Here is a 13,890-nt window from a genome sequence, read left to right as displayed (position 1 = left end):
GATTTGATAAATGCTTACAAAAACCACAGCTGCAAAAAAAAGGGGGGGGTCTGGGGCTCTTCCTCCTGACTCAGAAACCTGCAGACTTCGCACACTCCAAGCCAAAGCGTCTCCCAGAAGCACTGCAAGGACCAGACATGATGGGGACGTCCCATCATTGGATGAGGTGGTGGTGCCGGCAGGAGCGCTTTGGGTTCTGGGACCACGGGGTAAGTTTTCTTAGAGAAGGCCTTCTAGCACATGATGGGCTTCACCTCTCAAGGTCAGGGAAGAAAATGTTTGGAAAGAACCTGGAGAGCTTCATCAGGAGAGCTTTAAACTGATGCCGCAAGGGGCAGGGGGTGATCAACAAGGGGATTTCAATGAAGAAGTGATAACAGCGGGGGCCCACCTGGGTAGGACAGATCAAAGGCATAAGGCTACAAGTGCCTATATATCAGTGCCCGAAGTGTGGGTAATTAGAAGGATGAGCTTGAGCTTCTCTTGCAAACAAGAGGGCTATGATATAGTAGGAATTACTGAGACTTAGTGGGATGATTCCCATGACTGGAATGTGGTAGTGGATGGGTATGAGTTGTTCAAGAATAAACGGAAGGGTAGAAGAGGATGTAAGCAGTCGGTCCGGCCTCCGCCATTTTAATAGCCATTTTACTATGGCTGCTTGTGATATCAAAAATATCACTAGGTCTCTGGATTTAAAATGTCTCTGGATTTAAAATGCCACCAGAGAGCCTCCAACAGTTGCGGAGTCCCGCCCAGGAAAACACAGCATGCATGGAACGCCTCACAGGAATGCGGAGTGATTAAGAGGTGATTGGATTTGCAGTCCCTCCAGCCCAAAGGAATCCAGTGCAACACGGCCTCGCAGAGTCATCCCCACTTAGCACATTCCTTTCCCTCCTCTCATGATGAGATCTCCTGTCCTTGATTGAAGAGCTAATCAAATGGCATTCATAAGTTCATACAGTTGTTCCTGGGAAAGTACAGTCCCCACCTAAACTCATCCACTTAGCTCCGGTGGACTTTACTGACAAACGTATTCCTTTTGTGCAGCACTAGAACATGTTTTCATTTGCCTTCACATACCCAGGCAGCTACTGATCAAGGTGATCAAACCTTTTGTCAAACCCAGGAACCGACCATTGGAGCCTTTGTTCTAATGGCTAGGTGGGCTCTCCCACCTCAGGGCACATTTTACCTACAAAGGTAGAGCCCTGGCCTCATTCAAAGTGGGCACGCTTACCAGATCCAAAGCGCTGTTCCCTTGAGGTTTATCCTGAGCCTCTTGCTCCCTTGGCTGAGAACGCTAGATGTTTGAAGCTCTCCCTCTGTGGACTTCCCTGCTCATTGGACAGGTAGATATATTTGCTCCCTCTCGCTATTCTCAACCTCTGGCTAAACTTCCTAGGACTCACTCACTCACTCACTCACTCACTCACTCTCACTCTCTCTCTCTCTCTCTCTCTCTCTGTGGCCATTTTACCCCATAAACTCTGTGTATGTGCATGAAATCTTGCTCCTTAATAAAAGTTGTTGTTAATGTTAAGCATCAGACTCGTTTGTTATATCAGAAAGGACTCTGTAAAAATTGGTGATAGATGCCTGCAGTTACCGGCCTCTCGCATAGCTGTCTTCCTTGCTTGCTAATTCCCCCACAAATTGTTTTATGGCAAGGAGCCCAATTCTGGTAACAAGGAGGCAGAGTGGCATTGTATGTGAGGAGAGGGCTTGATTGTCAGCAAGTTCTGGATAATGTGGTTGAAAGCCTGGTGGAAAGCATATGGGTGGAAATATGGGGTGGAAGGACAAAGGGTATTGTTGTTGGAGTCTGCTACAGACTGCCTGACCAGGGAGAGGAAATGGATGCTGCCCTCCTTGAACAGATTGGTAGAGTATCCAGACATCAGAACCTTATAGTTATGGGTGATTTCAACTTCCCCGATGTGTGCTGGGAGACAAGCTCAGTAAAGCGACAAGACTCACGCAACTTCCTGACCTGCCTGGCCGATCACTTCCTTTTTCAAATGGTGGAGGAAGCTACCAGGGGCTTGGCCAAGGAAATTCGTAGCCAGACTCATAGGTTAGATTTTCATAGGCCCAACTTCAATGAACTCAGAGGCTTGATGAGAGTCATTCCATGGGGGAGTGTGCTGGAAGGGAAAGGAGCAAGTGAAGGGTGGGCTCTTCTCAAACAGGAGCTTTTGCAAGCTCAAGCCCTCACTATTCCAGCAAGATGGAAACATGATAAGGGCTCCAGGAAGCCTGAATAAGCTAAGGGAGAAAAAGGAAATGTTCAGGAAATGGAGAGGACAAACGTCTAAAGAGGAGTATATGAGGGTTACCAGGTACTTCAGATCAGCCATCAGAGAAGCCAAAGCTCAGTACGAGCTGGGTCTGGCCAGGGGGGCTTGCTACAATAAAAAAAAACTTCTAGAGTTATGTGAGAAGCAAACACAAGGTAAAAGAGGCAATTGGACCACTGTTGGGAGTGGAAGGAGAAACTCTGAAGGAGGACAGAGAAAAAGCAGACAGGCTTAATGACTTTTTTGCCTCTGTTTTCTCCCTGAAGAACTTGGGCCCATCTAGAGATGGTAGTAAACATGACAGGACACCTGGGCAGCTAGTTGATATTGACAGAGAGGTTGTGGAGAGGCACCTGGCTGCACTGGATGAATACAAACCCCTGGGCTGGATGGTGTGCACCCAAGAGTGCTCAAAGAACTTTCTAGAGAACTTGCAGAGCCTCTGTCCATCATCTTCAAGGCCTCCTGGAGGACTGGGGATGTGCCACAAGATTGGAGAAGAGCAAATGTTATCCCAATCTTTAAGAAAGGGAAGAAGGATGACCCAGGAAACTACAGGCCAGTCAGTCTGACTTCTGTTGTTGGGAAGATATTAGAGCAGATTTTAAAGGGATTGATCTGTAAGCATCTGAAGGACCGCTTAGTGATCTGGGGAAGTCAACATGGTTTTGTCCCCAACAGATCTTGTCAGACCAACCTGGTTTCCTTCTTTGATCGAGTGATGAGCTTACTGGATTGTGGGAACTCTGTCGACATGATTTACCTGGATTTCAGTAAAGCTTTTGATAAGGTCCCCCATGACATTCTGATGGGCAAACTGGAAGACTGTGGAGTGGACTATAGGACAGTTTGGTGGATAAGGAACTGGTTAGAGGAACACCCAAGAAGAAGAGTTAACATTTAACAAAACCTGAATACTCTGGAGAAGTGGGTGGTTGTGAACAGGATGCAATTCAACATAGGTAAGTGCACAGTATTACATCTGGGCCACAAAAATGTGAAGCACAAATACAAGATGGGGGATACACTTCTGGGTAGCAGTGTAGTATATGAAAGAGATTGAGGCAAGAGTGGATTGTGATGCAGTGGCAAAAAAGGCAAACCCAGCCTTGGCTTGTGCATCAAAATCGCAGGAGGTCATAGTCCCTCTCTATACTGCCTTGGTCAGGCTGCACCTGGAGTACTGAGTGCAGTTCTGGAGGCCTCAATACAAAAAGGATGTGGACAAAATTGAGAGGGTACAGCAGAGGGCAACGAGAATGATCAGGGATCTGGAGATTGAGCCCTACAAGGAAAGGCTGAGGGCCTTGGGAATGTTTAGTTTGGAGAAGAGGAGATTGAGGGGGGGCACGATTGCTCTCTTTAAATATTTGAAAGGCTGTCATTTGGAGGAGGGCAAGGAGCTGTTCCAGTTGGCAGCAGAGGATAGGACCCGAAGCAACGGGCTTAAATTACATGCAGAAAGGTACCGGCTGGATATTATGGAAAACTTTTCCACGGTCAGAGTAGTTCAAAGGTGGAGTCAGCTGCTTAGGGAGGTGGTGAGCTCCCCATTCACTGGCAGTTTTCAAGAAGAGGCTGGATGAATCTTTGTCAGGGATGCTTTAGGCTCATCCTGCATTGGGGAGGGGGTTGGACTAGAAGGTCTGTCTGGCCCCCTCCAACTCTGATTCTGTGATCCCTGTGGTTTGAGACTGAGTTTGTGTATCTGCATGGCGAGGGGGGATATCTTCCAACTGGAGAAAAGGTACATGAATGGAAAGTTACTTTGGCCCCTGGCACCCTGGCCCTGCTCCACGGCCCTCTCAGCAGCTCCTCTTCTCATAGAAATTCAGTTATAGGTCATTTTGTCCTTTGAGAACGGGCAGGTTTTAGTTCCCTTCTGCTTCACACGCTGCTTCTCGCAAAAACAAAAAAATAGATCCAGTTCTACACATAAAGCAGTCAGACATTACTATGTGCTACTATGTGCTACCTGTTGCTTGAAGTATGATTCTGAGTAGTTCTATGATGTTTAATGTGTCAGTCTTAGCACTACTTATGCTGTTTCTGCATTTCTTGAACTCTGTATTGGATTTCTGCTTGTTCTCAATCTTTGCAGATTTGCATTTATATATGTTTATTGAAATATCCTAGAAACTGCCTGTAGTAGCTGTGTAATCCCGCTTGAGTCTCAGTAAAAAAGGTGGACTATAAAAAACATAAATAAATAAAAAATAAGTGTATTTGGGCAGGCCAGAGCCAAGCCAGCCAAATCCTCTCAGCCAGAGGGTGTGGCAGCTATGTGGGGACAGGGGAATATAACTCTGAGGGGGGTGCACGCTGGCCTTATGGATTACCTTATTAATATCACAGGTCTCTTTTTTGGGATCCTGAGAGAATGCTATCGTAATTATTTGTGAGGTAAGTAGGAAAACCTTTTCCATAAGTATTTGACTGGACAGATAAGACAGGGGTGGAGATAAACAGCAAGTTTTAATTTTACAAAAAATGAAGTATTTAATAAGGTAGATGGTTTGTGAGGAATAGTTCAGTCTATAAACTGAAACTAGCTCGTAACCTCACTTTATAGAGGTTGCAAACTTTCTCAGTGAGAGTGAATTCTTTGTAAACGAGTTGTATGTAAGGCAAATAAACACAGGCAGGATACCTGGTGCCCCGTTCTCCAGACAGTTTACGTGGCTTCCCTGGAACCTGTTACTACGACTGACAGGATCCTCCACAGGCTCAAGGTTGCTCTTTCAGCACACAGATCTCCTGTCCCCAGAACCTGTACGTGTAAGTTTGGCATTTGGGGCCCTTAACAGATTGCTTCTTTGTCTTAGTAAAACCAGCTTTCTTCCCTAACCCCACGTAAAAGCCATATAAAACGTTGGCGAAACTGATAATCTTATCCAGAGCTGCCAATCCATTCCTGAGGCGAGAAGTTCCCCCTCCCTGTTTTAAAGCTATGGCTTGCTGGCCCCTCCCACCCAGGGGCCTCCATGGCCTCTGACTGGTCGGCCAGCACTTGCATTTGCATGCGGCCAAACTCGCAAGGATTGTTTCAGAGCCCAGGAGGGGAGGCCAGACTTGGGGGACGATTGCCACAGAGGTTGTTCTGGAGCAGGTGGGTGTGTTTTGCTGTCACCCCAAGTCTTGGGGCAGGGGAAGTAGGTGCTGTACAAGGTTCTGCCATCACCACAGGATTCTCACAACAGCCCTGTGAGGTAGGTGGGACTGTGACTCGCCAAGATCCACCAGGGAGCTTCTTACCCTGCCATAAATTTTGGTAGTGTTAGAAGTGCTACTGGACTCTTGTTCTTTTCTGTTGCTACAGACAGACTAACATGGCTGCCCATCTTGATCTAGCTCCACTGCTCCAGGGACCTTCTTGGCAGAGAAGGAATTGGAACCCAGCACCCTCCAAATCCTAGCCTGACACTGTAATGGTTAGAGTCTAACCACTACACTACACTGGCAAATCTAACCCTATAAGTAAATATGTTCTCATTTCTCCCAACAGGGCATTGAAATGGCTTCTCTGGCCCACAGTTTCTCCTCCCAAGCGCCTCAGTGCAAAAGGTTTCCAGGGGACTGCACTCCTAAAATGATTCGGGTCTGTCTGTTTTATATCTCGAAGGGGGGAGCTGCATCCATTTTGCAAACATACGTAGAAGCAGCTTCAGTCGGTGCACACCACTCCTTTCCTAGAGGCGGCACCCCTCCCATCCCAACCCTATTTCATGCTAAGTGCGACTACTGTTCTAAGTGCCATCCGTCAAACTTCCCCTAGGGAAGCGTCTTGATCATCATTCATATTATGACACTAATTTGCTGTTTTCAAGCAGTGATGACACAACAGACATGTGGCTTAGAAATTTATCTCAGCGCTGCATTTCTCTCTCCTTCCCACTTCAGCTCAGCTTAATTTTTCTTTTTCATTCAAACCAGTAGAATCCTGCTAAGATATTTTGCTAATCTCAAAATCCCAGCACACTTGTGTGCATGGAAGAGTGTGGCAAAAACACACGCTAAGATGAGGGCATGGGATTAAGTTTCCTGGGAATCTTGGCATTTTAAAAAAGACAAGTATCTAGTCCTTATGAATGCCAAGATCGATTTGTGTACAGCAGTGTGGTACAGTGGATAGTTTCAGGCTAAACCTTAGGAGCAATTGTTCCAAGTGCTCTGAGTTCCTGGAAGGGCTGAGATTTTTAAAATGTGATAGACTGAAGACTTTGCCAATAGTCTTCAACTAGATAAACATTAGGACAGGATTCGTATTCCTGACCTGGATTCCCTCACTAGACCACAGCCACCCCAAATCCACAAGATAATTGAGATTTGTGGGTACCTTCAAGTGTTCAGGAGGAGGGAAACCATTGCCTGATGAAGGGTTCTGTGTAACTGATGCGTGCACAGTTTTTATGAACTGGCACATTGAGAAGCAACATTTCTACTGGGTTATATTTTTCAGCTGATGGGCTGGGCAGCAGGTTGAGGTTTCCTGGAGTTTCAACTCCCTGTAGAAGCCAGGAGGAGCATCATGTCACACACGCACCCCTGAAGAAGTGAGCTGTAACTCAGGAAAGCTTATATCCTACCATACATTTTCTTAGTCTTATAGGTGCTACGCACATACACACACACACACACAGGCAAGCAGAGAAAACCAGTTTTCATTTTTCCCCACAATGTCCTTTTGAAAAAAGCTACCTCAACCTTTCTGCTGGGCGCAGCCCACGTCTTCTTAGAGGGGAGCCACAGCGGAGCCCCCATCTACTGCCTGCTACTTCACGATCCAAGCCGGCGATTCACGCCGCCCACGAAGCCAAACAGCCGAGACGGAGGAGGAAAAGCGCATCGCCAGAATGCCGCCGCCCCGCCCGCCCCGGGTCAGAGAAGGGAGGGCGCTTTGGCACTGAGGTGCGGGACGGGGGGGTGCGGGGGTGTGTGAAAAAGAACCGTGGCTGCGGCGGCAGGGGGTCTTTGCGCAAAAGAGGCGCAGAGGAACGAATGCGAACGTCTGAATCGGATAGCACGGGTGCTCCGGGAACGAGCGGCCGGGTGAGAGTTAACTGGTCTCCTGGGCAGGTAAGGCTGGGCGCACCTGGAAGCGGACCTGCAGCGCCACTCTTGGGAGCCTGGCGGGACTGGGATTGTCGCGGGGGGGGGGGGCTCTGCAATCTCCGAGCTCCGAAGTGCGTCGGGGCTCCCCATCCAAAGGCTCAACTCCTCCAGTCGAGTCCTTCCTTGCTTTTTAAAAAGCCCTGGGCTGGAGAGCAGCGTTGGCTGACGCCGAAGCAGAGCCCAATGTAGCCCGAGAGCTTGTGCCTGGCCCTGGGGACAGATACTTACCGCGGCCGGCATCCTGCGCAGACCCGGCCCCGAAGAGCCGGCCTTCCAGCCCAGGAGCGCAGGCGGGGATCGGCGCTGCCCCCGGCCAGGCCCGGCCTCCCTGCGCGCCGAGGGGCCGCCCCCGCCCCCAGCCCCGCCAGGCAGCGGGCCGGGCCGGGCGCCTATAAAACGCAACGGCGGCTCTCGCTCGGCTCAGCCGCCTGCCTGCCGGCGATCCCTGTGCGCGCCCTGTGCGTGCTGGGAGGGAGCCGACGGGCCCTCCGCCGGCGGCCCTCGGGGCTGGCGCCTTGGCGAGCAGGCGTGCCGCGCCTGGAGGGCGCGGGTCGGGCGAGGGGCTTGTGGGGTCCGGCCGGGCGGCAGGCGCTCGTCCAAGGCAGACGAGCCGGAGGTCCCCGCTTTGGCGCGCCTGCCCGCGCGGAGCCCGAGAAGCGGCTACCCGGCGGGCGGCATTTCTTCGGCACGCGCTGGAGAGGCGCGGCGGGCGGAGCGGAGCCCGGACTCGGCGGCGTCGGGGCCTGCGAAACTCCAGGGCGGCTGCTCAGGCGCGGGACGCCGCCCGACTGTGGGCGCAGCAGGCGGGGCTCGTCGCCCGCGGCCGGCGCCCAAAGACGCGCCTCGTTTCGGAGCCGGACCGGACTCGGCTTCCCCTCCCGCCGGGACAGAGACGGTTGCATTAATAATACACGGACGGGCGCCTCCGTCGCCCAGGTGAGTTTTTATATCCAGAAAGTATTTTCTGTAGGAAAAAAGCAAATGTGTGTTCACTGCAACCGATGATTGTGAGCGGCTGTGGCACCTTCACGCGTGCATGAAGCAGCATCCTATGCAAACACGTGTTTGAACATAATGCGTATGTTGGCTTGTGCACTTATGTGTGAATGTCCTGATTTCTCCGGCGGGTGAATGTGTGAACCAACACCGGTGGAGATTACTGTGTTGGTGGAGGTGCAGGAATTACAGGTCGTGCCAGATCCATTCACACAAGCAAGTCACTGTTTGGTGGTGGTGCTATTAAATAGTAAACGTGTCAGTTCTCTCTACTTAAAACCTACCTAGGCCTCCTTTCAACATGTGAACCAGCCTCAATTCTCCACCAGCTGGACCAGACAAGTTTATTCCATGTGCCTTTAATCAAGTGATTGATTTTGATGATTCCATGTGCATTAATGCAAAATGAATACCACTTCTTTCTGGATGCACAAACACTGGTGCAAAATAAACAAGTCGCACAAGCCACAGAAGTGGTTGTCAGTGTTTGGACTGACCTCTGGAAATCAGAGATAGGACACAGAAGACTTTGACTGGAGCAGTATCTTATGTTGAAAAGCTATGCAAGGTTTTGAGCAGCACAGAACATTTTGTCAAGTGGAATAGAAAGGCAGGTGATTGTTTGCTGGGAAGGTGGGGTCAAGTTACTTCTGAATGCAAATTATCCTTTGGCCTTTGTGCTGAATCAGGTCTGCCTAGATAGAGTCCTTTGTTTTTCCTGCTATTTATGGATGAATGCAACTGATGCACAGGTAAATTTTCAAAATATGTACATTTTTATGTAGCAAAATCAGCACCAGTACACAGAACACTGTGCAAAAAAAGGGGGAGGGGGCTCCTGGCAAACCATTCCTCACCAGGGAGAAGCTAAAGGGCTCTTTGAACTGAACTGGATAGACGGCTTGTGATTCACTCTGCATCATAATCAAGGTTTGACCCTGGCCCTGTGCAGATGAGAGAAACAGCAAAACCAGGTCAGCCACAGACATGGTCTCTAAATATACTGGGGACTCCAGTATATTACCCAAAGGTCTGCCAAGCTGGACTGGCAGAGATGAGAGGGCTCTTCCCATAACCCACTCCCCCCTTTTATCCTTGCAGCTATTGCCAGGCAGAGCAAGGGATGATCATAGAGCCTGGCCATAGAGTCCCCAAAGGTTCTGCAGACCTTTGGGGACTGCAGAAAAAGTTGTCCTGGTAAATTAACCCAAAGCTGGGGGTCGAGGGAAGCCTACAATATGATCTGATGAGGACTGAGCATGCTTCAGGAGGCACAGAGTTCTGAGATTCAGTTCAAGGAAAATAAGTGCTTTGGGGGAAGGATTAACATGGAGAATTTCCTCATTCCCACAAATCCTTAAAGGCCCCACACTGTTTTCTCTCTACATCTCAAAGCCAAACTCTCAACATGCCCTCCAACACACTAATGTGGCCAAGAAACCAGTTGGGGCTATGAGGATGGTGTGGCAGAGCTATGCAGACAGGAGCAGTCTGGATTCTCAATCTCTCATAGAGGGACACTGCTGGGGAGGGCCAACATTTGTCCAGGCTCTTACGATCATCCCTTGCTCTGCCTGGCAACAGCTGCAAGGATAAAAGGGGGGAGTGGGTTGCTGTTTGCAAGGGAGACTTCTCTGGTGTGCCCTGCTTATTTCTGTGAAGCAGCAATAAAATCATTGACACATGTCAGTCTAAATGCAGATGCCTTCCAGGACTCTCTGGTTTTATTAATGCCAAGCAGATTAGAATGGATAAAGCGGAGTTGGGTAGAGCCAAGAATCAGGGTCCACCTTTGGCTTTCTGAGAAGGGAAAGTTGCTACTGCCAACGGAAAACGTAAAAGGCAAGCGTTGACAGCGTGTTTCTCTTACACAAACCACAACTCACAGGCTCCTTAGAAGGCAGAAGGAGCTGCAAACACAGGGTAGACATATTAACCAAGCTGGAGGTTAGTTGCAGATGACGCAGTGGGTCCAAAATCAGCAGGAGTCACGCTGGGTAATATTTCCCAACAGTGGTGGGGGGGGGGAAATGCAGGACCCTCCTAGGTTATCTTCCTTCCAGTGAAATCTTGCCGCCTTTGTCAGCTGGATCCCCATATTTCCAAAGCAGCCCAAGTTCCTAGGGGTCTTCTAAAGACCTCCAAGCTCTGTGGGCCAGGGCTGGCTTTGATGTGCAGACCTGGTGTGTCGCCTGCTCTCGTCCCACAGATGCCACACAGATCTAAACAACCCCCTGACTCCAAACACCCAGGAATGCTGAGATTATGAACATCTGGACCTCACACCTCTCCTTTGGGGTCCCTCCCCCTTATCCCTGCAGAAATTTCTCTGGCTAGGGGGAAGAGCCCTGCCTGTTTGCCCCACAGACTCCATTTTCATTTCTCAGGGAAGGATAGAGATGAAAATAATTGCCGGTCAGGGCTGCTGTGCTAATGAGCCTGAGGCATCACCAGGTAATGCACCAGCTGCTTTGGGTATTAAAAAAAAAAGATTTCTGGATATTGTCTATCAGTAACATGATTTTTTTAAAACCTGTTTTAATTCACTGCTTCTCTCTCTTCTCCAGGAAGAAGATGTTGGAGGGCATTAGCCCTTAGCTTTCAAGACTTTTCTCAGACTGGGGCAAGGAACATGGATCCTTTGTATTTTCCCTCTGCTCTGGCCCGGGAGGCTAGTTCTCCAGATGCAAATGTCTCCTTTCCAGCAAACACGAGTAACAACACCCTTCTACGATTCCCCTTTTCCCCTGAAATCCACTCTGTCCTCATTCCTGTCATTTACCTCCTGGTTTGCACCATCGGGCTGGGTGGAAACACCTTGGTCATTTATGTGGTCTTGCGTTATACCAAGATGAAAACAGTCACCAACATTTACATCTTGAACCTGGCTATTGCCGACGTGCTCTTCATGCTTGGGCTGCCCTTCCTGGCTACCCAGAATGCCATCTCCTACTGGCCCTTTGGGACCTTCTTGTGTCGCCTGGTTACAGCTGTCGATGGCATCAACCAGTTCACCAGCATTTTCTGCCTGACTGTCATGAGCCTGGACCGCTACATGGCCATCGTCCACCCCATCAAGTCCACCAAGTGGCGCCGGCCGAGGGTCGCCAAGTTGATCAGCGTGGCTGTCTGGACTCTCTCCTTTCTAGTGGTGCTCCCAATGATCATTTTTGCTGATGTCCAGGAAGATTTCCACACCTGCAACATGACCTGGCCAGAGCCAATTGATCTCTGGTCTGCTGTCTTCATAATTTACACCTCAGTGCTGGGCTTTTTTGGGCCCCTGCTGGTCATCTGCCTGTGCTACTTGCTGATCATCGTCAAAGTCAAGTCCTCCGGGATCCGAGTCGGCTCCACACGGCGCCGGCGGTCGGAGAGAAAAGTGACCAAGATGGTGGTTATCATTGTCCTCGTCTTTGTCTTCTGCTGGCTCCCCTTCTACATTGTGAACATTGTCAATCTGATATTTATTCTGCCCGAGGAACCCGTCTTGGTGGGCGTTTTCTGCTTTGTGGTAATTCTCTCATATGCCAACAGCTGTGCCAACCCCATACTGTATGGGTTTCTTTCAGACAACTTCAAGCAGAGCTTTCAGAAGGTCTTCTGCCTTCGTAAAGGTAACGGTGTGGAAGATGGTGACCCAACGGAGCACCGGCATGAAAAAAGCAGCCGTCTGCAGGAAGTGATGTTGCTAGAGAGAAGCATCGACTCCAATGGGCACATGCAGACCAGCAAGGTATAGAGAGCCCCAGGTTTTCAAACCCCTAAATGGACTGAAATATTTTATGCTGGTGATGGACGCCGCAAGGGTACACAGCCAAATCTACAATCTCAGTGTATATGGATTTGGGGTGGGAAGGAGGATTCTTCTGGTCAAAGGCATTATAAGACAATCATTCTGGGCACCATGAGAAGCTCTGGAAAGACCTCAGAGCTGGGATTTATTGTGCCCCTGCTGGTCATCTGCCTGCGCTACTTGCTGATCATCGTCAAAGTCAAGTCCTCCGGGATCCGAGTCGGCTCCACACGGCGCCGGCGGTCGGAGAGAAAAGTGACCAAGATGGTGGTTATCATTGGGAAGGGGAAACCCCAGCTATTGTCCAGCTGAGTCATCCACTTTTCTCTGCATGTCCAGGAAACAGAACTCAGAGTGGGGCTATGAAAATGAAGGTTTTGAGTCTCTGCAGATACGCACATCCTTGGTTCTCAGCGGCTGGGATCACTCTAAGGAGGAAGCTGTGGCCATCCACCTGTTATAAAATGGGTGTCTTTGTACAGAGGGGCACCCCATGGAATGTTTTGCCTTCATCCCATGCTAGCCTCCTTCTGGTTGTGCTGTCACTTCTTCTGAGCATGATGTAACATGCATGCCCAGGCCTGGTAAGCTGAAACGTTTCCATACCACTCTCACATGCTTCCAGTGGCTGTCTGTTCCCCAGGCCTCTGATGAGCAGGGACAGAAGTGGCATTCCACACAGCAGAGGTCCCTCTGGAGCAAGACCAGCATGAGGGCGGGTGTGTGTGTGTGTGTGTGTCCAAAAGTTTACGACAGAGTTTGTGCAAAGGCCATTCTCTCTCTCTCTGGTGGGTTCTGAACTTGCTGCTGAATTCTAGCGACATCTCTGCCTGTGTCAACACTATAAACGCATCCAAATTAGAAAGGGTAATTTATATTTTGTAAGCAGATTCCAATGAAGAGGATTTTGCTTGAGATTTTGGGAGAGAAGCAAATGAATTTCAATTATGCCAGGCCCTGCAGCCCTGATGTACTGAATGCCAAGCAGCTCGCCTACAATAACTGCTTGAAGCAGTTATTGGGGAGGGGGTGAGTGCTATATGATACTGGCTTCACATCCCTTATAGATTCCTTTCTACTCTCTTGTATAACGCATTGGCCTCTGTCATAGCCCCTCTTAGTGTCCCCAGTCTCATGCTTTCAAACAACCAAACTTTTTTCTCTTATCTAAAAGCCACTGGGAGAAATATATATTATTATTAAGGTTAAGATTGCCCCCCCGCCACACACGCACCAAAATAACAGAATCACAGAATCATAGGGTTGGAAGGGGCCATACAGACCTTCTAGTCCAACCCCCTCCCCAATGGAGGATGAGCCTAAAGCATCCCTGACAAAGATTCATCCAGCCTCTTCTTGAAAACTGCCAGTGAAGGGGAGCTCACCACCTCCCTAAGCAGCTGACTCCACCTTTGAACTACTCTGACCGTGGAAAAGTTTTCCATAATATCCAGCCGGTACCTTTCTGCTTGTAATTTAAGCCCGTTGCTTCGGGTCCTATCCTCTGCTGCCAACTGGAACAGCTCCCTGCCCTCCTCCAAATGACAGCCTTTCAAATACTTAAAGAGCGCAATCATGCCCCCCCCTCAATCTCCTCTTCTCCAAGCTAAACATTCCCAAGGCCCTCAGCCTTTCCTTGTAGGGCTCAGTCTCCATTCCCCTGATCATCCTCGCTGCTCTCTT

At 49.6% G+C, this 13,890-nt stretch overlaps 1 protein-coding gene across 1 annotated transcript; it reads left to right on the top strand.

Annotated features, from left to right (window-relative positions):
* Positions 1-11,037: 11,037 nt before the first annotated feature.
* On the top strand, positions 11,038-12,161 carry SSTR5 (somatostatin receptor 5). Its single transcript, XM_054995060.1, has one exon. The coding sequence runs from the start codon at positions 11,044-11,046 to the stop codon at positions 12,151-12,153; it is 1,110 nt and encodes a 369-aa protein (XP_054851035.1). The 5' UTR covers positions 11,038-11,043; the 3' UTR covers positions 12,154-12,161.
* Positions 12,162-13,890: the final 1,729 nt, after the last annotated feature.

Source organism: Eublepharis macularius, chromosome 12 (genome assembly GCF_028583425.1).
Source record: "Eublepharis macularius isolate TG4126 chromosome 12, MPM_Emac_v1.0, whole genome shotgun sequence".
Lineage (NCBI taxonomy): Eukaryota > Metazoa > Chordata > Lepidosauria > Squamata > Eublepharidae > Eublepharis > Eublepharis macularius.
The sequence above is the reverse complement of the archived record's forward strand: the minus strand, read 5'-3'. Positions and strand labels throughout refer to the sequence as shown.